Source organism: Triticum dicoccoides, chromosome 2B (genome assembly GCF_002162155.2).
Source record: "Triticum dicoccoides isolate Atlit2015 ecotype Zavitan chromosome 2B, WEW_v2.0, whole genome shotgun sequence".
NCBI classification, from domain to species: Eukaryota; Viridiplantae; Streptophyta; class Magnoliopsida; order Poales; family Poaceae; genus Triticum; species Triticum dicoccoides.
The window spans coordinates 486,341,413-486,367,880 of record NC_041383.1 but is presented as its reverse complement, the minus strand read 5'-3'; the positions used below and the strand labels follow the sequence as shown (position 1 = coordinate 486,367,880).

General features: G+C 46.7%; 2 protein-coding genes across 4 annotated transcripts; both read left to right on the top strand.

Annotated features, from left to right (window-relative positions):
• The first annotated feature begins 14,956 nt into the window (after positions 1-14,956).
• Positions 14,957-20,311, top strand: LOC119364381 (calmodulin-binding protein 60 D-like). 2 transcript variants are annotated; one of them, XM_037629862.1, is made up of 9 exons: positions 14,957-15,125; positions 15,228-15,404; positions 16,336-16,411; positions 16,507-16,577; positions 16,690-17,183; positions 17,265-17,425; positions 17,513-17,716; positions 18,577-18,814; positions 19,414-20,311. In XM_037629862.1, the coding sequence occupies exons 2-9, from the start codon at positions 15,268-15,270 to the stop codon at positions 20,013-20,015; spliced, it is 1,983 nt and encodes a 660-aa protein (XP_037485759.1). In that variant the 5' UTR covers positions 14,957-15,125; positions 15,228-15,267; the 3' UTR covers positions 20,016-20,311. The 2 variants fall into 2 exon arrangements, with proteins under 2 accessions (XP_037485759.1, XP_037485758.1); XM_037629861.1 differs by having other exon boundaries at positions 14,958-15,125; positions 19,411-20,311.
• A 4,161-nt stretch (positions 20,312-24,472) lies between these two features.
• On the top strand, positions 24,473-26,005 carry LOC119364380 (protein AUXIN-REGULATED GENE INVOLVED IN ORGAN SIZE-like). Of its 2 annotated transcripts, none has more exons than XM_037629859.1 (2): positions 24,473-24,709; positions 25,277-26,005. In XM_037629859.1, the coding sequence occupies exon 2, from the start codon at positions 25,448-25,450 to the stop codon at positions 25,886-25,888; it is 441 nt and encodes a 146-aa protein (XP_037485756.1). In that variant the 5' UTR covers positions 24,473-24,709; positions 25,277-25,447; the 3' UTR covers positions 25,889-26,005. The 2 variants fall into 2 exon arrangements, with proteins under 2 accessions (XP_037485756.1, XP_037485757.1); XM_037629860.1 differs by having other exon boundaries at positions 25,271-26,005.
• The last annotated feature ends 463 nt before the right edge of the window (positions 26,006-26,468 follow it).

Sequence of the window (26,468 nt, the reverse complement as noted above, 5' to 3'; positions counted from 1 at the left end):
CACTATTCATCCAATCGATCGGCTTCAGTTAGCAGCAGTAGCGAAGGAATCGCTCGATCGGGTTCAGTTAACAGCCATCGATCGATCGCTCGGGTTTAGTAACGCGTAGCCTGCAGTGCAATCGCTCGGGTTCAGTTAGAGCCCAACGCCTCGCTCGGGTTCAGTTAGAGCCAACGCCTCGCACACATGCGTGTACGTGTACGAGAGAAACGCGCATCGCTCGGCCCCCGACCTCCCACCGTAACCGGGAACTCCCCAAAATTTTCCTCGCCCTCGCTTCTACCACGGTTGTTTCCGTCATGGACGGCCCAAAGAATGTCATGCAGCTGCGTCTCTGGCCCGCCCAGGACGAAAAGCCCATTTTCTATCATGATTTTTTGTCATAGAAGTAGGAGCCCACTACATCTATGATGATACCGGGTTTTGTCACAATTATCGTCATAGAAGTGTCATATGTATGAAAGGAAAAATTTTGTTCAGCCCAAAATGTCACATATGTGTCTTCTTTTTGTAGTGATAGTATTATATGAGTTATGTGAGTTGGTGACCGAATGTTGTTCAGAGTCCCGGATGAGATCACAGACATGACGAGGAGTCTCAAATTGGCCTAGAGGTAAAGCTTGATATATAGGACGAGGGTATTCGGACACTGGAATTGTTTCGGGGGGTACCAAGTACTTATCGGGTGACCGGAAGGGGTTCCGGGCACCCCCGGAAAAAGATATGGGCCTTATGTGCCAAGAGGGGAAACGCACCAGCCACAAGGGGCAGGTGCGCTCCCCATATGGGCTGGCCTAGGAGGAGAAGGAAAGAGGGGAAGGGAAAGGAAAGAGTGGAATAGGATTCCCCCTTCCTTCCCTCTTCCCCCTCTTTCCTTCCTCCTCCGACAAATATGGCAGGGAGCGCGACCAAGGGTAGGAGCCCAAGTAGGATTCAGGCCAACTTGGGGCGCCCCTTGGCCTCTCACCTCTCCCTCCCACCTATATATATGTAAGAGGGGGGCACCTAGCACACAATAGACAATTGCCTAACTGTGTGCGGTGCCCCCCTCCACCGTTTACACCCCGATCATATTTTCATAATGCTTAGGCGAAGCCCTGCATAGAACGCTTCACCATCACCATCACCATGCCGCCGTGCCAACGGAACTCATCTACTACCTCGACGACTTGATGGACCAAGAAGGCGAGGGACGTCACCGAGCTGAGCGTGTGCACATCACAGAGGTGCTCTGTGTTTGGTACTTGATCGGTTGAAGCGCGAAGAAGTTCGACTACATCAACCGCGTTGTGAAATGTTTTCGCTTACGGTCTACAAGGGTACGTAGACACACTCGCCCCCTCGTTGCTATGCATCTCCATGGATAGATCATTGCACGTGCATAGTATTTTTTTGTTTTCCATGCAACGATTCCCAACATACAACACCTGGGGTGCATCGGTATCCTCCCGAGTCATACACATGCTACTATACCATTGATCCCATTGCTAGTATTGTTCTTCTTTATTGTTTAAATGTTCCGGCATCCCTTTGACGTAGTCACTTGTGTCTGGCTAGACGATGATGGATGCCGTCATACCAAGAGGGTCCTAAGAATATCTCTCCATCATCGGAGGAGCACATCCCACTCTCAAGGTACCTAGTCCCTTGACAAACTTTCTGATGAACTTGTAAGTTGTCGTTATGATCACCTAGTTATAGATGACTTTTCAGCAACTCCAAAGTCCACCACGGTAGGAAGTGACTACGATACTTGTCAGTATCAAAACCGGCAGATATTGGGTAGGGGGTCCCGAACTGTGCGTCTAAGGATCGAAGGTAACAGGAGGCAGGGGACACGATGTTTACCCAGGTTCGGGCCCTCTTAATGGAGGTAATCCCCTACTTCCTACTTGATTGACTTTGATGAGAATAGGGGTTACAAGAGTTGATCTACCTCGAGATCCTAATAGCTAAACCCTAGATGTCTAGCCTGTATGATTGTGATTGCCTCTACGAACTAAACCCTCCGGTTTATATAGACACCAGAGGGATCTAGGGTTGTACAAAGTCGGTTTACAGAGAAAGGAAGATGCATGATCCGAACACCAAGCTTGCCATCCACGCAAAGGAGAGTCCCATCCGGAAATGGGGGAAGGTCTTTGATTTCGTATCTTCACGGGCCATTAGTCTGGCCCATATCACATAGCCTAGAAGCCAGAGGACCCCTTAGTCAAGGACTCCCTCAATACTCTCATGGTCTAAAGAACTAAAACACATGCTAACACTCTGTGTTATAACAATCGTTTATAAATGATATTATCTTAAAGGATAACAAGCAAGATTGGTTGATTCAATATGATCGTTTTCTAACGTGATATTCTCAATGTTGTCTCAGGACTATCGTTACACTTAACGATATCTTGAGATCCGGGAGACATGATCACTAACAACACTTGAGCTAGCCTTACAGGAAAGATCGGGAACCTATATTATGTTGTTTATCATTTCACACATGCATATGAGATTTCCACTGGATCACATATTCCATAATCATAGCAGTTATAGCATGAAATATAAACTTTTAATTATGAAAATGGAAATATAATAATACAATATAATTGCCTCTAGGGCATATTTTCAATAGGGAGGTGGAGTGCCAGCCCAACCTGGTCCACCGAATGCCCTTCCTAATGGCTATGCCAAGATACACGTCGACGCTGGAGTTAGAGTTGGGAAAGGAGGCTCGACGACTATAGTGTGACGCGATCAGTATGGCAATTATGTTGGGAGTTCAACGCTGGTAATTGGAGGTATGGATGACCCAGCTATTCCGGAGACCATTGCATGTAGAGAGTCCCTGGCCCTTGCGGAAGATCTCAATTTGCATAATCTAGTCATTGCCTCCAGCTCTAAACAAACGATAGCTGATATTGCCAGAGGGTAGCATGGGGAAGAATGTATCCATTGTACATGAGATTAAGCTTAGATCAGCTCCTTATAAGTGTAATTTTACTTTTGAAGGTTGTGCTGTCAATACTAAAGCACATAGTCTAGCAGTATTCTCTCTCTTTCGGTCTCGGCAGACTATGTGCTTCAGTGTTGACAGCACGACTAATGTCCATGAGATTAATGATAGATCGGCTCTTTATTAATGTAATTTTACTTTTCAAAGTTGTGCTGTCAACGTAATTGTATCCCACACATTGTGGCTTTTGATGAATAAATTGGCCCCTAAAAAATGAATAAATTGGCTTTACCCCCTAAAAAAAGTTAACATTGTCTAAAAAAAGAAGAAGACTAACATTAACATCCATGGACCACGGTGGGCGATCTGTCACTTCAGCTGCGCCCCATCATCGAATACCCTATCGTACGCTGTAGCGTAGTGCCCACTTGGCGACCCACTGTCAGCGAAATTAAACTAGTCCCCTAAAAAAGCGAAATTAAACCAGTTATCAGCCCAACACACCGATCGACTAGCGGGCCATCTAGTCAACTGTCAGTGACAAGCGCGGCTGAACACGGTGGTGCACGTTTGCGTCACGATCCTCATGCAGAAAATAATGGCAAGGATAGCCGCCACGGCTCTGAGCGCCCTCCGGTCTCCAGCCTACCCACCACACCCACTGACATGTGGTCTCCATGGTTAATGCCCCACTTGTCATCCAGGTTACCTGACAGACGGGCGCCCGCAGTTGTTGACGCCTCGTCGTACGCGAACCCAAATGAGTAAATAAACAAAGCAAAGTAAAGGCGGGCGCCAGCTCCACCCACGCCACACATAAATTTTCATCGGAAAGGCTGCATGACCGTGACAGATTTGGATTCTGACATTTGGGACCCGCAAGGAAATAGCCTTTCCGAGGTGGTGTCGACTTACTAGCCAGTCAACAAACGATTATGCCTACCATCCATTTGATTGACATCCAACATCTGTCGTGTATCTTCTATCTCTTGTCTTCTTCTTCCTCCAGCCGCCCAAACCAAACCACCCCGTTGGCTCCATGTGCTCCTGCCTCCCATGGCTGGCTGCGCCTCCGCCGCCCTACCATACATACCCTCAAACATTGGCCAGTCCCTCCCTCTATTCCCCCACACGTCCTATTATTCTCCGGCGACGTCAACCCCAACACGCACCCGCGCCTGAACCAGTCAACCATCGTACTCCCCTCCGCCTGTGACTGGACCGGCGCATCTTCAATGGCTCCTGTTCGTTCCGTCCGAGACCTCACCGTCGTCCTACGCCTTGCAGCCTTGGTTCACTCGCCGTGCATGGTGCGCCGCCCTCTTGCGTTGTCAACGTCGTCAACAACCGAGAGGAACAAGGAGATGACTGTACGTGGAGAGGATGACAGTAGGGACCCACCAGCGTCATGGCAGTATGCAAGCAAGTGCCTCTATAGTACAAGCCCAAAAATATGGTTCCTCCTAATGGTTGGACATCTGGGGCTCATGCCATTGTCAACATAGTCACTAAACGTGAGAATTACACTACGAGCGACTGACACCAGGGACCCTGCAAGTCGTGCAGTTTATTTTTTGAGCAACAAGCAGTTGTTATTTATACTAGTTTTGCGGGGGCTGTGGCCCGTCTAGCCAGGGTTTTATTTATGTTTACCACATCATGAGCCCAGTTGTGTTTTTTTCTTGGTGAAAATGGCAAGCCCGGTTCTATTTTTTTAAAGAAATACCCAAACAAGGTCTACTTACTTTATCGGCCCTGCTGGACTGCAAATCTTTCAAGACGAGGAGAGTTTCATTCGGTTTGCCCAGAAATGGGCTGTACATTTTAAAAACAAATCAAACCGGGAATTAGTTTCAAATTTTTTTCATTACAAGATCTTAAATTCCATTGATTTTTATGCGTGGACAATTATTTGGATTTTATATTTATAGAAATTATTTTTCAAAATAGTTTGAATCTGAATCGATATTTCTGGATTAAAACAGTTGACTGCACCAAAATATGCAAAATTTCGTATACTTTTTAACCATGGACACAATATGGGGTGTAATGCTAACAAAAAGAAGATGGTCTCCAGAAAAATTCTTAAGAATTAGCAAATGGGCTGCACATTATTAGAAATAATGGCAGATGGATTGTATGTTGTTTTCCACAGATTTGAGGCTGAATTGTGCGCCTACTACAGGTTGACGCGTATGCTTTCATAAAAAAAGGTTGACGCACATGCAACGCCCTGTCAGCTTAGTCAACACACGAGAGCAGTGACTGTTGGATGTCCATCCAACGGCTGTTGTGCTTCTTCAATCTCTGCTCTTCATGCTCCAGCCGCTCAAACAAGCGCCAGCAGGACTGCCTGCTCCCTCCTCCCGCGGCCGGCTATGCTGTCGCGCAGGCCTCACGGCCCCACCGTACTCCCATCGTTGGCCTAGCCATCCCTCTAATCACCCACACATGCTGTTATTCTTCGGCGACGGCAGACGAACCAGTAAACCCTCGTACTCCTCCGCGTGGGAAACAACTGCCGAGTATTCCCTGGCTCTGTGTCGTTCCCTTCCTAGGCCTCGCTATCGTCCACCGCCCTGGTGCTCTCGGCGCGGCCTGGTCAACATGGTCAATGAACGACATCCATCGGAAGTGGACTGTACATGGAGAGACTGACAACTGGGTCCACGGCCGCACGCAAGGAAATGCCTCCTTATTACACGCAAAATAATGATTCCTCCACCTGACAGCTAGGACCCACAGGAAGGGCCTCTGTATTTCACAAAAAAAACGTTCCCCCCGCTGATAGGTCGGACCCACCAGCTATATCTTCGCACACAAGGAAGTGCCTCCTTATTACGCCCAAAAAAATGAATACCCCCTGCTAGCTGGGACCCACCATATTGTTGGGCTGACTTGTGGGCCTACTAAGTTGACGGGGACGGAGGGCTTTGTCAACTTAGTCAATAGTCCAGTGACCGTATGATGTCCATCCAACGGCCATAGTGCTTCTTCAACCTCTGGTCTTATTGCTCCAGCCGCCCAAAGCAGCGCCGGTCATGCCGCCTGCTCCTGCCTCCTGTGGCCGGTTGTGCTACCGCGGAGGCCTCACCGCCCCCATACTACTCCCACCACTGGCTAGGCATCCCTCCACTCACCCACACCTCCTGTTATTCTGCGGCGACGGCAGCCTCACACCGCAGCCTTGGTTCGCTCGCCGTGCGCCGTGCGCCGCCCTCTTGCGTTGTCAACGTCGTCGACAACCGAGAGGAACAAGGAGATGACTGTACATGGAGAGGATGACTGTAGGGACCCACCAGTGTCATGGCAGTACGCAAGCAAGTGCCTCTATAGTACAAGCCCAAAAATATGGTTCCTCCTAATGGTTGGACATCTGGGGCTCACGCCATTGTCAACATAGTCAATAAACGAGAGAATTACACTATGAGCGGCTGACACCAGGGACCCAGCAAGTCGTGCAGTTTTTTTGAGCAATAAGCAGTTGTTATTTATACTAGTTTTGCGGGGGCTGTGTGGGGGTTGTGGCCCGTCTAGCCAGGGTTTTGTTTATGTTTACCACATCATGAGCCCAGTTGTGTTTTTTTCTTGCTGAAAATGGCTAGCCCAGTTCTATTTTTTTTTAAAGAAATATCCAAACAAGGCCTACTTGCTTTATCGGTCCTGCTGGGCTGCAAATCTTTCAAGACGAGGAGAGTTTCATTCGGTTTGCCCAGAAATGGGCTGTACATTTTTAAAACAAATCAAACCGGGAATTAGTTTCAATTTTTTTCATTACAAGATCTTAAATTCCATTGATTTTTATGCGTGGACAATTATTTGGATTTTATATTTATATAAATTATTTTTCAAAATAGTTTGAATGTGAATCAATATTTCTGGATTAAAAACAGTTGAACGCACCGAAATATGTAAAATTTCGTATACTTTTTAACCGTGGCCACAATATGAGGTTTAATGCTAACAAAAAGAAGATAGGCTCCAGAAAAATTCTTAAGAATTAGCAAATGGGTTGTACATTATTAGAAATAATGGCAGATGGGTTGTATGCTATTTTCCACAGATTTGAGGCTGACTTGTGTGCCTACTACCGGTTGACGCGTATGCTTTCATAAAAAAAGGTTGACGCACACGCAACGCCCTGTCAACTTAGTCAACACACGAGAGCAGTGACTGTTGGATGTCCATCCAACAGCTATCGTGCTTTTTCAATCTCTGCTCTTAATGCTCCAACCGCTCAAACAAGCACCGACGGGACTGCCTGCTTCCTCCTCCTGCGGCCGGCTATGCTGCCGCGCAGGCCTCACGGCCCCACCGTACTCCCATCGCTGGCCTAGCCATCCCTCTACTCACCCACACATGTTGTTATTCTCCGGCGACGGCAGACGAACCAGTAAACCCTCGTACTCCTCCGCGTGGGAAACAACTGCCGAGTATTCCTTGGCTCCGTGTCGTTCCCTTCCTAGGCCTCGCCATCGTCCACCGCCCTGGTGCTCTCGGCGCGGCCTGGTCAACGTGGTCAATGAACGACATCCATCGGAAGTGGACTGTACGTGGAGAGGCTGAAAGCTGGGTCCACGGCCGCACGCAAGGAAATGCCTCCTTATTACGCGCAAAATAATGATTCCTCCACCTGACAGCTAGGACCCATAGGAAGGGCCTCTATATTTCGTGAAAAAAATATTCCCCCCGCTGATAGGTCAGACCCACCAGCTATATCTTCGCACGCAAGGAAGTGCCTCCTTATTACGCCCAAAAAAATGAATACCCCCTGCTAGCTGGGACCCACCATATTGTTGGGCTGACTTGTGGGCCTACTAAGTTGACGGGGATGGAGGGCTTTGTCAACTTAGTCAATAGGACAGTGACTGTATGATGTCCATCCAACGGCCATAGTGCTTCTTCAACCTCTGGTCTTCTTGCTCTAGCCGTCCAAAGCAGCGCCGGTCGTGCCGCCTGCTCCTGCCTCCCGTGGCCAGCTGTGCTACCGCAGAGGCCTCACCTCCCCCATACTACTCCCACCACTGGCCAGGCCATCCCTCCACTCACCCACACCCCCTGTTATTCTGCGGCGGCGGCAGCCTCACACCGCAGCCGAACCAGTGAACGCTCGTACTCCTCTTCGCGTGGGCATCCACTGCCGTGTCTTGCCCGGCTCCGCGTCTTCCCCTTCCTAGGCCTCGCCATCGTCCACCGCCATGGTGCTCTTGGCGCGACATGGTCAATGTGGTCAACGACCGACTTCCATCGGTAGAGTACTGTACGTGGAGAGGCTGACAGCTGGGTCCACGGCAGCCGCAAGGAAGTGCCTCCTTATTACATGGAAAATAATTATTCCTCCACCTGACAGCGGGAACCCACCAGACGGGCCACCAATATTTTGCGAAAAAATTGCTTCCCCCTGACTGCTGGGACCCACCGGACGGGCCACCGCATTTCATGAAAAAAATGTTCCCCCCGCTGTCAGCTCGGACCCACCGGAAGTGCCTCCTTATTACGCACAAAAAAATGAATACTCCCCCGGCTAGCTGGGACCCACCTTGGTGGGAGGCTGACTTGTGGGCCTACTAAGTTGACGGGGACGAAGGGCTTTTTCAACTTAGTCAATAAGAACGATTCTAGCTCCAGTGACCATACGATGTCCATTCGACGGCCGTAGTGCTTCTTCAACCTATGGTCTTCTTGCTCCAGCCGCCCAAAGCAACGCCGGTCGTGCCGCATGCTCCTGCCTCCCGTGGCCGGTTGTGCTGCCGCGGAGGCCTCACCGCCCCTACTATTCCCACCGCTGGCCAGTCCCTGCGGCGACGACAACCTCACACCGCAACCGAACCAGTGAACCCTCGTACTCCTCTCCGCGCGGGCTTCCACTACCGCATCTTCCCCAGCTCCGTGTCGTCCCCTTCCTAGGCCTCGCCGTCGTCCACCGCCGTGGTGCTCTCCGCACGGCGTGGTCAACGTGGTCAAGGAACGACTTCCATCGGAAGAGTACTATACGTGGAGAGGCTGACAGCTGGGTCCACGGCCACAGCCCAGTTTTTTTGTGATTTGCCAAGTAAGTCGCTTTGTCAGGCCTGTTGGGCTGCAAATCTTTCAAGACGAGGAGAGCTTTCATTCGGCTGGCCAAGAAAATGGCCCATCAGTAATGAGAAATGGGTTGTACATTTTTAAAACACATCAAACCGGCAATTAGTTTCAAATATCTTTTTTTTCATTTCAAGATTTAAATTACATTAATTTTTATGCGTGGAGAATTTGTTCAATTTTATATTGATACATTTATTTTTAAAATCAGTTAGAATGTGAGTCGAAATTTCGGATTAAAAACAGTTCGGACCGCACCGAAATATGCAAAATTTCGTATAATTTTTTAACCGTGGCCACAATATGGGCTGTAATGCTAACAAAAAGAATATGGGCTCCAAAAAAACCCTTAAGAATTTGCAAATTGGCTGTAAATTATTAAAAATAATGGCAGATGGGCTGTATGCTGTTTTCCACAGATTTGAGGCTTTCCTAAAAAAAGGTTGACGCACAAGCAGTGACTGTTGGATGTCCATCCAACGGCCGTCGTGCTTCTTTAATCTCTGCTCTTCCTACTCCAGCCGCTCAAACAAGCGCCGACGGGGCTGCCTGCTCCCTCCTCCCTGCGGACGGCTGTGTTGCCGCGCAGGCCTCACCGCCCCATCGTACTCCCATCGCTGGCCTAGCCATCCCTCTACTCATCCACACAAGCTGTTATTCTCCAGCGACGGCAGACGAACCAGTAAACCCTCGTACAGTCGTACTCCCCTCCGCGTGGGAAACAACTGCCGAGTCTTCCCTGCCTCCGTGTCGTCCCCTTCCTAGGCCTCACCGTCATCCACCGCCGTGGTGCTCTCGGCGCGGCATGGTCAATTTGATCAACGACCGACTTCCATCGGAAGAGTACTGTGCGTGGAGAGGCTGACAGCCGGGTCCACGACGGTCGCAAGGAAGTGCCTCCTTATTACGCGCAAAATAATTATTCCTCCACCTGACAGCAGGGACCACCGGACGGGCCACCGTATTTCACGAAAAAAACGTTTCCCCCCTGACTGCTGAGACCCACCAGCTACACCTTCGCACGCAAGGAAGTGTGTCCGGGCAAAACAAAAAACAAAACCAAAATGATTCACCCCCTTGACTGTTGGGACCCACCAGCTACATCTTCGCACGCAAGGAAGTGCCTGACAGTCGGGACCCACCTAGTCGAAGCGTACGTAGCGTTGTCATTCTGGTCACGAACGTGTACGTACATATATACTGGTCGATGTAGAGGCGCGCACATGTCGTAGTAGAGGCGCGCACGTAGCATGTACACATACGTACAGGGGTCAGGGTGCAAGAAAGAAAATACGGCCACGTATGTGTACATACGGGTGGGGTCTCGAACGCCTACTCGCGCATATGTACGGCGAGGGCTCGTGTACATGGCTGGGTCGGAATGGAGAAACAACGTCATCATCGTGTTCATGGGGAGGCAACGGAATGTGTCGTGTTCATGGGGAGGCAACGGAATGCGTCGTGTTCATTGGGAGGCAACGGAACGCGTGGGAGCCAATCGGCTGGGTTGGAACGGAATGCGTGGTCGTGTTCATCGGGAGGGCTTGGACGGAACACGCGATGGAAATGAGGCCTGGCGTACCGCACAACGGAGGAAACAGACCTCCTACGTTCGGAACGGGGTCCTATTAATCGGGAGAGGTGTGGCATACCGCAAAACGGAGGAAACAGACCTCCTATGGTCGAAATGGGGGTCCTGTTGATCGGGAGGGGTGTGGCGTACCGCAAAACGGACGAAACGGACCTCCTATGGTCGAAACGGGGGTCCTGTTGATCGGGAGGGGTGTGGCGTACCGCAAAACGGACGAAACGAACTTGTGTTGGAGCGCTACGGTCGAAACGGGGGTCCTGTTCATCGGGAGGGGTGTGGCGTACTGCAAAACGGGACTCCACGGATACTGTTCATCTCCACCGTCGACCTCCTCCGGCCTCCACAGGCTACTGTTGACCTCCTCCAGCCTCCACGGGCTCCTGTTCATCCAGCCTCCACCGCGCTACTCCACCGGCTAGTGTTCAACCACCCCTCCACCATCTACTATTCATCCAGCCCTCCACACCACGGGGTCCTGTTCAACCACCCCTCCACGGGCACCCCTCCATCGTCTACTGTTCACCTAGCCCTCCACACCACGGGGTCTTGTTCATCCAGAGGCAACACCACCGCTCACTGTTCATCCGACCCCCCCCCCGCAGCGCTCACTGTTCATCCAATTGATCGGCTTCATTTAGTAGCAGTAGCGAAGGAATCGCTTGATCGGGTTCAGTTAACAGCCATTGATTGTCTGCTCGGGTTTAGTAACGCGTAGCCTGCAGTGCAATCGCTCGGGTTCAGTTAGAGCCCAACGCCTCGCTCAGGTTCAGTTAGAGCCAACGCCTCGCACACACGCTCGTACGTGTACGAGAGAAACGCGCATCGCTCGGCCCTCGACCTCCCACCGTAACCGAGAACTCCCCAAAATTTTCCTCGCCCTCGCTTCTACCACGGTTTTTTCCGTCATTGACGGCCCAAAGAATGTCATGCAGCTGCGTCTCCGGCCCGCCCAGGACGAAAAGCCCATTTTCTGTCATGATTTTTTGTCATGGAAGTAGGAGCCCACCACATCTATGATGATACCGGGTTTTGTCACAATTATCGTCATAGAAGTGTCATATGTATGACCGAAAAAATTTCATTCGGCCCAAAATGTCACGGATGTGTCTTCTTTTTGTAGTGATAGTATTATATGAGTTATGTGAGTTGGTGACCGAATGTTGTTCAGAGTCCCAGATGAGATCACGGACATGACAAGGAGTCTCAAAATGGCCGAGAGGTAAAGATTGATATATAGGACGAGGGTATTCGGACACTGGAATTGTTTCGGGGGGTACCAAGTACTTATCGGGTGTCCGGAAGGGGTTCTGGGCACCCCCGGAAAAAGATATGGGCCTTATGGGCTAAGAGGGGAAACGCACCAGCCACAAGGGGCAGGTGCGCCCCCCCATATGGGCTGGCCTAGGAGGAGAAGGAAAGAGGGGAAGGGAAAGGAAAAAGTGGAATAGGATTTCCCCTTCCTTCCCTCTCCGCCCTCTTTCCTTCCCCCTCCGACAAATATGGCAGGGGGCGCGACCAAGGGTAGGAGCCCAAGTAGGATTCAGGCCAACTTGGGGCGCCCCTTGGCCTCTCACCTCTCCCTCCCACCTATATATATGTAAGAGGGGGGCGCCTAGCACACAATAGACAATTGCCTAACTGTGTGCGGCGCCCCCCTCCACCGTTTACACCCCCGATCATATTTTCATAGTGCTTAGGCGAAGCCCTGTATAGAACGCTTCACCATCACCGTCACCACGCTGTCGTGCCGACGGAACTCATCTACTACCTCGACGACTTGATGGATCAAGAAGGCGAGGGACGTCACCGAGCTGAGCGTGTGCACAACACAGAGGTGCTCTGCGTTTGGTACTTGATCGGTTGAAGCGCGAAGAAGTTCGACTACATCAACCGCGTTGTGAAACGCTTTCTCTTATGGTCTATGAGGGTACGTAGACACACTCTCCCCCTCGTTGCTATGCATGTCCATGGATAGATCATTGCGCCTGCGTAGTATTTTTTTGTTTTCCATGCAACGATTCCCAACATACAACACCTGGGGTGCATCGGTATCCTCCTGAGTCATACACATGCTACTATACCATTGATCCCATTGCTAGTATTATTCTTCTTTATCGTTTAAATGTTCCGGCATCCCTTTGACGTAGTCACTTGTGTCTGGCTAGACGATGATGGATGCCGTCATACCGAGACGGTCCTAAGAATATCTCTCCATCATCGGAGGAGCACATCCCACTCTCGAGGTACCTAGTCCCTTGACAAACTTTCTGATGAACTTGTAAGTTGTCGTTATGATGACCTAGTTATAGATGACATTTGAGCAACTCCAAAGTCCACCGCGGTAGGAAGTGACTATGATACTTGTCGGTATCAAAACCGACAGATCTTGGGTAGGGGGTCCCGAACTGTGCGTCTAAGGATCGAAGGTAACAGGAGGCAGGGGACACGATGTTTACCCAGGTTCGGGCCCTCCTAATGGAGGTAATACCCTACTTCCTGCTTGATTGACTTTGATGAGAATAGGGGTTACAAGAGTTGATCTACCTCGAGATCCTAATGGCTAAACCCTAGATGTCTAGCATGTATGATCGTGATTGCCTCTACGAACTAAACCCTCCGGTTTATATAGACACTGGAGGGATCTAGGGTTGTGCAGAGTCGGTTTACAGAAAAAGGAAGATGCATGATCCGAACACCAAGCTTGCCATCCACGCAAAGGAGAGTCCCATCCGGACACGGGGGAAGGTCTTTGATTTCGTATCTTCATGGGCCATTAGCCTGACCCATATCACATAGCCCAGACGCCCGAGGACCCCTTAGTCCAGGACTCCCTCAATACTCTCATGGTCTAAAGAAGTAAAACACATGCTAACACTCTGTGTTATAACAATCGTTTATAAATGATATTATCTTAAAGGATAACAAACAAGATTGGTTGATTCAATATGATCGTTTTCTAACGTGATATTCTCAATGTTGTCTCAGGACTATCGTTACACTTAACGATATCTTAAGATCCGGGAAACATGATCACTAACAACACTTGAGCCAGCCTTACAGGAAAGATCGGGAACCTATATTATGTTGTTTATCATTTCACACGTGCATATGAGTTTTCCACTGGATCACATATTCCATAATCATAGCAGTTATAGCATGAAATATAAACTTTTAATTATGAAAATGGAAATATAATAATACAATATAATTGCCTCTAGGGCATATTTTCAATAGGGAGGTGGAGTGCCAGCCCAACCTAGTCCACCGAATGCCCTTCCTAATGGCTATGCCAAGATACACGTCGACGCCGAAGTTAGAGTTGGGAAAGGAGGCTCGACGACTATAGTGTGACGCGATCAGTAGGGCAATTATGTTGGGAGTTCAACGCTGGTAATTGCAGGTATGGATGACCCAGCTATTCCGGAGACCATTGCATGTAGAGAGTCCCTGGCCCTTGCGGAAGATCTCAAATTGCATAATCTAGTCATTGCCTCCAGCTCTAAACAAACGATAGTTGATATTGCCAGAGGTAGCATGGGGAAGAATGTATCCATTGTCCATGAGATTAAGCTTAGATCAGCTCCTTATTAGTGTAATTTTACTTTTGAAGGTTGTGCTGTCAATACTGAAGCACATAGTCTAGCAGCAGACTATCTTCAGTATTGACAGCACCATTAATGTCCATGAGATTAATGATAGATTGGCTCTTTATTAATGTAATTTTACTTTTCAAAGTCGTGCTGTCAACGTAATTGTATCCCACACATTGTGGCTTTTGACGAATAAATTGGCCCCTAAAAAATGAATAAATTGGCTTTACCCCCTAAAAAAGTTAACAGTGTCTAAAAAAAAGAAGAAGACTAACATTAACATCCATGGACCACGGTGGGCGATCTGTCACTTTAGCTGCGCCCCATCATCGATTATCCTATCGTACGTTGTAGCGTAGTGCCCACTTGGCGACCCACTGTCAGCGAAATTAAACCAGTCCCCTCAAAAAAAAGAAAAAGCGAAATTAAACCAGTTATCAGCCCAACACACCTACCGACTAGCGGGCCATCTAGGCACTGTCAGTGACGAGCGCGGCTGAACACGGCGGTGCACGTTTGCGTGCACGATCCTCATGCAGAAAAATAATGGCCAGGATAGCCGCCACGGCTCTGAGCGCCCTCCGGTCTCCAGTCTACCCACCACACCCACTGACATGAGGTCCCCGTGGTTAATGCCCCACTTGTCATCCAGGTTACCTGACAGACGGGCGCGCGCGGTTGTTGACGCCTCGTCGTACGCGAACCCAAACGAGTAAACAAACAAAGCAAAGTAAAGGCGGGCGCCACCTCCACCCACGCCACACATAGATCTCTCTCTCTCTCCGTCTCTTGCTTTGCCTCTAGTCGTCGCCCAGTCGCTGCCGCACTGCTCCGGCTCCAGCTCGACGCAGGACGGAGCATCCGGGGCACCTGCCTTCTCCACGCCTCGTGCCGCCATCCCCTGCCAGCTGCTAAGGTTCGGCACCACGCCTCCTTGTCTCTGCGACTCGAGGTGTTGATTTTTACGGGGTTTTGGGCCGATTGTTTTTAATCCCCGAGTTTGTGGCTGTGGTCGCAGATCTGACTCACGGCGCCGGCAAGGTTGTGGCGTCACGGAGATGCAGAGGCAGGGGCGCCACATGGAGCGGTCCGGCTCCAAGCGGGCGCTAGACCCTGGCGGCAGTGGGGGCGGCGGCGGCGGCGACGACGACGACGAACGTGATCCTAAACGGGCGCGCGTCCCGGCCCTCGCCAGGTGAGTGTGGGAGACCTATCTTAATAGGTCTGTGAGGGTGGCGCTTCCTAGGGTTTGGGTTATCGATTTGCTGTAGTAGTACTAGCTTAAACTCAGATGTCATTAAGAGATGCTATTCGTAATTAATGATTGGCCCAGTTCGTGTTCATACGGCCTCGGTTTTGTACTGACCTGTTTTAATGCGGAAAAGTGTGCATTTGCTCTCAGCAAAAGGTGCTAAATCACTGTGTCTGCTCTTTACACAGCTAAAATCGGGCAGTTAAAAGACTTGAAGTTCACTTTCACTTGAACGGACTAGTTAATGAAGAATAAGAGCTACAAAATCAATAACGGGGTTGAAAACATAGTTTTTGTGTGAGAAGTGAAAACATGTCCTGCATCGGCCATCTTAGTTGAAAGATTGCTTCAAAACATTTTTATGAGCTCTAAAGTCTCTTTGTCATCCACAACACGACTTGGCACATATATAATTAGTCAATCAGTTCCTTGCTTGGTTTTGTTTAAGAGTGCTATATAAGATGCGGGCTATTCACCCGAAATTATTATAATATGTCTGTGATATATATCTCACCGGACTAGGACTCAAATTGACACATTTTTCCTATTTTAGCAAGATATTTATTATATCCTACCTTGAACGTTGAGTGGAATTCTTGATAGGCATATGTCTTATCTGCTTCACTTTGTCATTCGTTGATTACTTGAATTTGAATCTCCATTTTCTGGAACCATATTGCAACTATGTGACACATGCTTAATTTCATCTAAAATTTTATCTTGGTTGACCATTGCACAACAAATGGTATACGGAAATCTAAGGTTCTAAGGTGTGCATCCTTTGTTTCTTTGTATTGTTCACTTTGAAGTTTATTGTACCGTGCTTTGATAAATCCCTGATAATTTACCTCAGCAACTTGTCCTTTTCTTTCAGTGTCATTGTAGAAGCTCTCAAGTTGGACAGTTTGCAGAAGCTTTGTTCATCCCTTGAGCCGATTCTCCGACGAGTTGTGAGTTAAAGAACACACGGCATCTTTTATTAACTTGTTGATATACTCATTTTGCTGCTTTTATGATCAGTCGACACATGTTATTTCATTTGTAGGTCAGCGAAGAAGTAGAGCGTGCTTTAGCCAAATTGGGGCCTGCAGCAGCACCTGCTAGAATTGAAGGGAGGTAAGATTATGCAACTTGTTCTTGGTGATGCGCCATATGAAGAGATGTAGATCTATATATTTCTGTAGTGGTATTTGGATCTGTCACTTAAGTCAAGCTTCATGTTAAACAGGACCTCTCCCAAAAGAATTGAAGGCCCTAATGGCAGTAATCTCCAGCTTCAATTTCGGAGTAGATTAGCACTCCCACTCTTTACTGGAGGAAAAGTGGAAGGCGAGCAGGGAGCATCAATACATGTTGTGCTGTTGGATGCAAACACTGGACATGTCGTTACTTCAGGACCCGAGTCACTTGCAAAATTGGATGTTCTTGTGCTCGAGGGTGATTTTAATAAAGAGAAGGATGAGGATTGGACTGAAGAGGAATTTGAGAGCCACATTGTGAAAGAACGTGAAGGGAAGAGGCCTCTTTTAAACGGTGATATCCATGTGACACTTAAAGAAGGCGTAGGGACCATAGGAGAGCTTATCTTCACCGACAATTCCAGCTGGATAAGGAGCAGAAAATTCAGACTTGGGATGAGGGTCTCGTCAGGATTTTGTGAAGGAATTCGTATCAAAGAGGCGAAGACAGAGGCTTTTACTGTGAAAGATCACAGAGGAGAATGTATGTGTCGGTGTTTTGTACTGATCTAGTGCCATTGTTAAATAATCTAAAATGTACTTATGTATTCCCTCTTTTTTGTAGTATACAAGAAACATTACCCTCCTGCACTTAAGGATGATGTTTGGAGATTGGAAAAGATTGGAAAGGACGGTGCATTCCACGGGAAACTAAACTCAAACGGAATCTATACAGTTGAACATTTTCTTCAACTTCTTGTTAAAGATCAACAGAAGTTAAGAAGTGTAAGTCATATTATTTCTCTGACTTTTGAGTTGTGAACCTTGCTGGCTCGTAGCCAAATATCAGCTTCTTCTATTGGCCTTTTGCAGATCCTTGGCACTGGTATGTCAAATAAGATGTGGGAAAGTCTTGTTGAACATGCGAAAACTTGCGTTCTGAGTGGCAAGCATTATATATATTACTCCAAGGATACAGCAAGTGTTGGTGCAATATTCAATAACATATATGAGTTCACTGGTTTGATTGCTGATGATCAGTTTATTTCAACGGAAAATCTTACTGAAAACCAGAGGGTTAGTATGTTCTACATGCCCTGTTGATGCAGATCACTGGATGTTTTAATATCTTGTCTGCACTCTACACTTGACAATCTATAAATTTAGATACTTGATGTTCTATATTTTTCTCTGGTCTCCTGAATGTTGGTGCTGATTAATACGTAGTATTAAATGTATGCATCTTTCTCATTCTGAAAGTTTCCCTGCTTTCCTGACCATCAAATGTCTATTGACGATTGTTACTCTTGCCTGGAGTAGTCTGTTACACTTATCAGGCCTAGGCAGGGCATTCACACTACAGAAAAGTTTGGTTTCAGTAGGACTGTTGTCTCACACTACCGAAAAGTTTGGTTTCAGTAGGACTGTTGCCTATGTTATTATTTTGGCTGGAACTGTTTCCCGTATTAACTGATTTGAGGTCATACCATATGCCATGAGCCTATGACACTCAGAAACTTCCTTTATTGGAGATCAGATTGAAAAAAATCCCACCGAGAAACATTTAAATGGTCATATTGTAGTTACAGTAATCTTGGGCATGTCTCATGGAGATTTGCACTTTTTCTTCAATTAAATTACTCAACTCGTGACTTGCTCAACCTGGTTAATTATCAGCATTATGATATTTCTTGTTTTATGAAAGTATTTTTGTTCTTCTGAAGATATATATTTCATTCTCAGTATGAGATGTTATGTGGCATACAGCAGAATAGATAAAACAAAACACAGTATGGTTCTCTTGCAATATTCTTGAAGGAATCCGATGACAGACTCTATATCGCCCTTACTACAATTATGATTTGGTCCTCATATGGCTATATCTGAATTAGAGAACCTGTTATCACGAAAGTCACCATCACTTTACTTTGCCACAGGTGTTTGCGGATACATTGGTGAAGCAAGCATATGATGATTGGATCAACGTTATAGAATATGATGGCAAGGGATTGTTGAAATTTAAGCAGAAAAAGAAATCTGTCACAACAAGAAGTGATGCTGCAAATATCTCTACAAGCTACACTTCTTATGATTCAGCGCACTCTCAGAAACAATTGGCACGAGGACATGCCAATGCCAATATTGAGCGATCTCTCATGAGCAGTACGAGTAAAGGTATCTGTTTTTTGCCTCTTGTAGCTCAAGACACTTTTTCTGAATGTTTTTGGTGCACCCTTCATATTAGCCATGCTTCTTGAGCAGTTATTTAGATTATTGAAAATGAACTTAAATTCCATTTTGACCTAAACTTCATGGTTCCAGTTTCTATCCACCTACCGTCCTTACATGACATGACAATAAATATTGTTTCCAGTGTCTATTTCTCTCGCTAACATTCTTTTGTATCTTTTGTATTAACGTGTCTAAAATATGCAAAATGGGATGGGATGCATCATCAGGGTCTAAAGAGTAACAATATTTTTATTCCTGCTGTTTAATTTCACAAATGAAAAATGTTTTAGAATGTACTCCCTCTGTTCATTAATATATGACGTTTTTTAGACTGACCAAAGTTTAAAAACATCTTATATTAATGAAGTAATGAACAGAGGGAGTATATTTTACAAATTTAGTTGATTTATGTGCTTAGAAAAGCTTTGATTGCTGGATCAGTTTATTTGCATGTCGCACTTTGAAGCCCTCGTAGCATTTTATTTTCAATTTGTTAATTACTATTAGCTTGACTGTAGAATCTCTTTTGTTCTGTTCAGCAGAAGAGACAAGAATTGCATCCAACGGGAACCAGGTAGCAATATATGCAGCCAATCCTCAGGACATCTCACCAAGTATTACCATGCAATATGGCATGAGTTCATTGATCCCTGAAGGCCAGTTCAATGGCTCTTCCATCCAAACTCAAGCATCAAGAAGCTCCAACATGCTAGCATTTGGACCACCACCACAGCAGCAGCAGAACTTCGAATTCTCAGCACTTGGTCTGTCCATGCAATCCCCAGCTCCTAATCCTTTTGATGACTGGCCCGGACGGTTGCAGGAGAACCGCGGTGGCGTTGATGACTTCCTGATGGAGGAGATTAGAGTGAGAAGCCATGACATACTGGAGAATGAAGAAGAGATGCAACATATGCTGCGCATTCTTAGCTGCGGGGCAGCAGCAAACATGAATAATGTAGATGGCTTTACCTCCTACCCTTCTCCTGCACCGGTGGCCTTCAACTTTGAGGATGATCGTGCTCCCTCATCCGGTAAGGCTGTTGTTGGGTGGCTTAAGATTAAGGCTGCTATGCGGTGGGGCATCTTCGTCAGGAAGAAAGCAGCCGAGAGAAGAGCTCAGCTTGTTGAGCTGGATGACTAGGGGATACGGCTGTGGGTAAGACGCTTGTTTCTCTCGTCTTGTATAATTGCTTTGTTGTCGCTTATGTGTAACAGCTCGAGCTCAGTAATGATAGACGATACAGGATCTCAAGCTCCCAAAAGTATGAATGGACTCACGTTGGTTGTATAGGTAGCTGTTTGATGGTCATTATCTAAGTTCTGTTGTTCAGAAAAGGAAAACTGTTACAACATTGACCTCAACTGTGCAAACTTATTTGTTGTAGATTGGACACTTGAAACAGGCTATGTTTATGGGAACTAGCAGGTGTTTTTTTTAATTAAATGGCCAAATGAGTTGCATAAAGAAAGAAAACATTACTATTTTTTTCAGAAAGAGGGAAAGCCGCTCGGCCTCTAAAAAGGTCCTATTCTGCAGGGGAACTTGAAGCCGTTCATTTGTTGGAGATTGGAAACTGAAAATTATCACCGAAAACTTCTCGACATTGTACATTAAAACATGCATTGGAAGAAGCTTTTGGTGCGTCTATGTGTTTTGGAACCTATTTCTTGCTCAAAGAAATTTCAGTCCTATTTTCATGCAACTTCACAAAGTTTCTTTTTTTGCGGGAGAAACTTCTGATCTATTCATAATCAATCACGGTAGTACATGGAACAGTAGACGTAAAAAAAATTGCAACCAGTTTCATGGATCACCCAGCGATGACTACAAGTAGTGGAGCGAGTCGAAGGTGCATTGCCATCATTGCCTCTCCCTCATTAGCGTCGGAGAAAGATTGTTGTAGTATATAGTCAGGAAGTCACTATGCTAAGACTCCATAGGACTAGCGCATCAGAGCAACAACCATCGCCGATGAAGAGAACCGTAGATCGAAAAGATCAAACATATAAACATCCAAACGAAGATTGGATCCAAACAGTTCCACCGAAGACCTGCACTGCCCGAATTTCATGAGATTCGAAATGGGGATTGAACGTGATAGACATTATTCCTATCTAGAGACATCGCCGTCCCCACATAGCAGGGCCCCTCTTGCCGGCAGGGGATGAGGTCCTCCATACCTCCATGGCCCAAAGATAATCAGAGGCGGGCCGGACCGGTGGTGGCGCCAATGAGATGAGAAAGCCTAATTACCTAGGCCCTTTTCTTGGGGAGGAGGAAAGGTAGAAACTAACTTCAAAAAGCTTGGTCCTATATACTTGCAGACTTGTAGCATACACACTAACTAATGTTGGTGTTTGTCATGTGATCATATGGAAGATTAACAAGTTTGATGGTTGGTATTGCGGATATGGGTGGGTATTGACTATTCATGATTAACAAGTTTGATGCTTGTATAGCGGATACGGATAGGTGCCCGACTCTTAGTCTCTTGCATCAGAAACACGCCTTTCTTAATTTGTTACCCAACAAGGATTCCACAAAAATTTCATTCAACACTTGTTAGAGCAACTTGGAAATTGGCAAGGATGCGAAGGGGTGCACACCTGCCCAGTCGTGTATGGTTGTCTGATTGCTTTAGTATTTGTAAATATGTTTAGTTTCAACCCTATGGTTACCGTAGGCTGGGTTCCATCTATACATGCTTTTGGCAGCTTTTGCCCCATGTATTTTTATTTCATCTTTTAATTTCGATCTACTGTATCTTTTGAAGAAAGTCCAAATTAAGTTTCGTTTGCATATTTTGTGTTCGTCGTGACGAGAACTTCAAACAAACCAATCATGAACACATTTCAACAACTTTTTTTCTAAGTTTCAAATGTTGAAACTTGATCATCGTAACATTAAGTTTTACCAAGTTTCACACGCTTTTAGGGTTTTGGGCTTAGGGCTTTAGGGCTTAAGATTTATGTTTTAGAATTTAGTGTTTAAGTTTTAGTTATAGTTTTTGAAACTTGCTAAATTTATCATCGTTACTATCAAGTTTTAGTAGTTGAAACTTGTCGGGCTGCCCGATTTGCCTCACGATTTGCAAACGTTGGATTCCACACAAGGGCACACCAAGTCTAAAGTTTTAGTTTCTGAAACTTGTGATTTTGTTGTTCGCTCGTACAAGTTTCAGTAGTTGAAACTTAACAAAGTTTAAAAAACTCATAAAAAAGATTCGAAATGGATCTTATTTGAAAGCCCTCATCACAAGAAACATGAATATGCAAACGAAATATAAATTGGACTTTTGGTTCGAAAGATATAATAGATTCACATTTGAATGTCAAAAGAAAAAGCATGGGATGTCGGATAGGTGGATATACCAAAATTTGCGAAAAGTTGCACACATGGACCCCTATAAGGTAATTAAGGTCTAAAGCACATGCAAAGGCAAAACAAGTTTCTGAATCACGAAGGAATCAGATGGCCAGAAATATGCATGCCGCCATAACTGCGGGCCACAAATCCTCTCCCTAGAGCAACTCTAGCTGAGTTGTAGACACATTGTCGTCATAATGCGAGCTTCATATTTGTTCAACAAGTAGGACCCAAGGGTCCTTGGGTCACAGGTTCTTCCTTAAAAGGTCTAGACAAACACATTTAACCTAGAACATGTTCAGAAGCTTCAATTTTATTACTATAAACAAGTGCATAAAATTATTCACATTGTGACTTACGATCATAGAACACCAAATAATATGTTAAACTATACTAGTTAGTTAAACTAGTTGCCACATGGCCACGTCCACGGGCACACCCACGGCCTAGTTGCAACAGCGACCACGAGCACCTCCAAGGCCACGACCACCACCATGGCCACCCCACCACTGCGGCCTACGTAGAATGCCTGCCGCGGCGTCGTCCCAGGCTGGCCATACGTTCATGACAGCGGGTGCGGGTGCGGCAGCCTAAATTTTCCCCTCCATTAGCGTGTCCAGTGGAACAATCTACTCCAGGACCAGGTCCATCTGCTCCCAAAGGGAGGCCAGAGGATCCGCGGGCTCCTCCTCCTCATCATTCCCAAAAGTGAAGACAAGGTGAGCTCCTCCGGGTGCGCAATTGAAGGCGTCAGTGGTGGATTGGAGGCGGAGGAGATGAGAATGGGAGGCGCCAGAGAGAGCGGAGGGCGACAATTAGGAAGGCGACATGCACGCAACGATGGACGCTCAAAGGGCGTGTTTCCCTGTGAGAAACGTTGCCGCGTCCTTCTCGCACGCCTCTCGACTGCTCAGAACTGGTGCCGCGGCTCACACGACTCCTCTTGTCCTGCACACACGCAAGTCAGTAGATGATGCCGCATGGCAGCCATCTAAGGGGCTTGCCATGGGAATCTGATGGGATGGCATTAATGGCTGGGTGCCTGTCACCGCTGGTGTGTGAAGGCCGGGCTGCTTAAAATCAGAAACACGGTGCAAAGATGAAGAAATTGAAACTCCGGCACTAGCGGTTGGGTTTGGAGCAACCTTCATATTGGCCTCCACAACCTTTAAATATGGAGGCTATGAGGTCATTTATAGAACAAGCTCCGTAAATCATGGCGATGAGGAGTAACCCTGCTAAGGCGTGTTTTTGGCTAAAATCGCTATGTTGACGGTTATTACGATGACAAGATCATATGAATATATGATGGACTCTAATAGAATTGCTAAGTACTTGTCATTTGTTTCGATAAGGTGTTTGTAGCTGCCCCCTTTGCGTCTGTTTTGCGTCGGGTGCGTGTGGGAAGTGTGTGTGAGTCCCTAATCAGTAGAATTAGGTCAGATGATCCGAGTTCAATAAGTGTAAGCCACTTACGTTCTTGTCCCTTCTCCGTGGAGGCTCATGTTTTGAGTGACGGAGGCCTAAATGTGGAGTTCCGGTGTCTAGCTTTGAGTGCCTTTAAAGATTTCACGGCTCTTCATGGTGTGGCTCGCTATTTACTACTCGTATACTGAGACACATATCCTGCAACTACCAACCCTGTTGCGCCCTTTCACCAACTGGTTATGCAGCTGTGAAAAATGATCTACATATACCATCCCTCCCGTTCATATTACTTGTCGCTTGAACATATATATTAGTACCGAAATATGTCTCTATACATCTGTTTGAGCGACAAGTAAACTCCCTTCATTTCAAAATATAACGTATTTTGACACTATGTGATCTTTTTTGACACAATGGTACTATGACAGTGTTAAAAATGCCTTATATTTTGATACGGAGGGAGTAGATCGGGACCAATTAAGACTTAAGAGAGATGTTTAGAAAAAGAGAGAATATTTCGCAAAGTGAGACTCGCCCAAAGAGTCAAGATTCGGCTAAAACCATAAACAAAGTAGCATCACTACGGATCGATCGACGGCCCTAGATTTCCGGTGCGATTAACAAGGCCGCGTTGCAGGCACCTGAGTGGATCGTACGAGTTCCCCGACCGAGGCCGCGAGCGGGGTGGGGGCAGCTGCATAGAAATTGAAAAAGGAAACACGTCCGAGGGCAGCGAGGACGGCCAGGGGAGACGAACCCCCCTTTCTTTCCATCCCCTCCTCCTTATAATACTCCCCCACCATGGCCACAACTTGCATGGGACGCGATGACGACTAATACTACACCCCTGGCTCTGGCTGGATGCACTGCATCCAGCCCTCCCTTTCTTTTCCTTCCTGCTCTCATCTGCCTGTCTGCATCTCCCAGTCCGTGAACCAGCGATCATAGAAGTCCCGGTCGGTGCTGGAGCACTGCCGATGTGTATACCGAGCTTGATGCCGAGGGAAAGATGCTAGCTGATGTGCCATCGGTTTCACCAGGTAGACATATGCTTCGATTTTTACGTTGACATCTGGCTACTCATGTGATCGTATATCTATTTTTGTCGGTGTGTACGTGCCTTGCTTATACTTACACATGTGGTAACCAGTAATTGCATGTCTTTTTTGTTAAGAATCAGTAATTGCATGCTTGGCTTGTACTACTTGCGGTCTCACAGATGAATTAGTAGTACTATATATATATTTGATTGCTATTTTTATCCTATATATATTTAAGGATTCTTTCCCAGATACTAGTTGTAATTAGTAATTATGGCCGTGCTGTTAGGGATTGGGTCTTTGGGGTAATAATTTCATCCTGTTTATCCGTAGGAAAATTTAGGAGCTGGCCCGGTCCCTTTTCTGAAAGAACAAGGAATGCCATTTTGTCTACTTTATGATGTTTCCATACTTTTTCTATGGCTTTACAGACTTTTCTTCTTGAAATGTAGTAGTAAAACGGAACCTAGCTAGGTATACACGTAAAGCTTACGCAAGGAAAAGACTGGCTATTAGCTCGATTGCTTCACATGCTGATAACATATCCTTTTTCGCAACAAGCCACAGGGTTTGTAGATTGCCAGATCTGATCTGACCTGATTCAGCAAAGAATTCTGAGCTATCAAAGCTGCTTCAACCCGAAGCTCTAGCACTGCGCTATCTTCCACTTTAAGAAGACTCGATCGATCGTCACGGAAAGAGCAGAGAGAAGTATCAAAAATTCCATGGTAGCACCTCATGTTCTTGAGCGCAAGAAATGAGTCTTCGGAGTCGGAGGACATCCAAGAACTGATCAACAGTAGCCTCAAGTGCAACGCATCTACGCCAGCCGACGACATGGAGAGCGGCAGAGGCGGAGCAGGAGCCGCCGGAAGCACGTCGTCGTCGCCATCGCCGCCGGTGGTCCTGCCGTCCGAACAGAAAGCACGGTACAGCAGGGAGGAGGACCCCGGTCGTTGCAGCTGCAGCGATAGCTTCTTCGGCAAGTACTTCTCGTTCCTCCTGCTCATGTTCGTCACCGCGTCGCTGGTGATCCTCCCGCTCGTCCTGCCACCGCTGCCTCCGCCGCCGTCGATGCTGATGCTGGTGCCAGTGGCAATGCTGCTGATGCTCCTGGTGCTGGCGTTCATGCCGACGTCAGGTGGCCGGGGTGCGACGGGCCCGACTGCCTACCTGTAGATAACTAGTACGTCCTTTTCTTGTTTGTTCTGTTGGATTTTGTGATAGGGTAGTCATGGAATCAAGTTTTATGCCCATCAATTGAAAGTACCCTGCTGCTTTTCTCGGCATACTAAATGAGGATTTATCATGGGATTTGTCCAGCTCAATGAGGCCTTCGGTCAGAACAACAACCTGACTAATTTGCGCCTTTATTAACCGTGCTTGCTATATTAACACGAAGGGGATGAAATTTACAGTATTTTACCATGATATATTTTTTGAACAATCACCATGATAATTGATGTTATCATATTCAAAAGCCATTTATCAATAGACCTTATTCCCTCTCGTTTCTTGTGATATCAGGCAATAGTTTGCATGTATGTTTACAGCTGCTACATAAAACATGCATCCACTTGATAACATGTATCATTTGAAGATTTCAACATGTCACTGAGTATGATTTTCTTGCATATCATCTAGGAATTTCTTTGCTTCAGCAACTTGTTTTCCCTTGATAGTTCCACCTACGACAGTGTCAAGCAAATATTCTTTGAAAAATGATTTAAAGCGTTATAAAATACATGAATAATTAACC

Excerpts from the sequence above, each read along its gene's own strand:
- LOC119364380 (XM_037629859.1), top strand. The coding sequence starts at position 25,448 with ATGTTCTTGAGCGCAAGAAATGAGTCTTCGGAGTCGGAGGACATCCAA.
- LOC119364381 (XM_037629861.1), top strand. The coding sequence starts at position 15,268 with ATGCAGAGGCAGGGGCGCCACATGGAGCGGTCCGGCTCCAAGCGGGCG. Across the intron at positions 17,717-18,576 it reads ATCTTACTGAAAACCAGAGG|GTGTTTGCGGATACATTGGT; the intron begins GTTAGTATGTTC and ends ACTTTGCCACAG. Across the intron at positions 18,815-19,410 it reads CATGAGCAGTACGAGTAAAG|CAGAAGAGACAAGAATTGCA; the intron begins GTATCTGTTTTT and ends TGTTCTGTTCAG.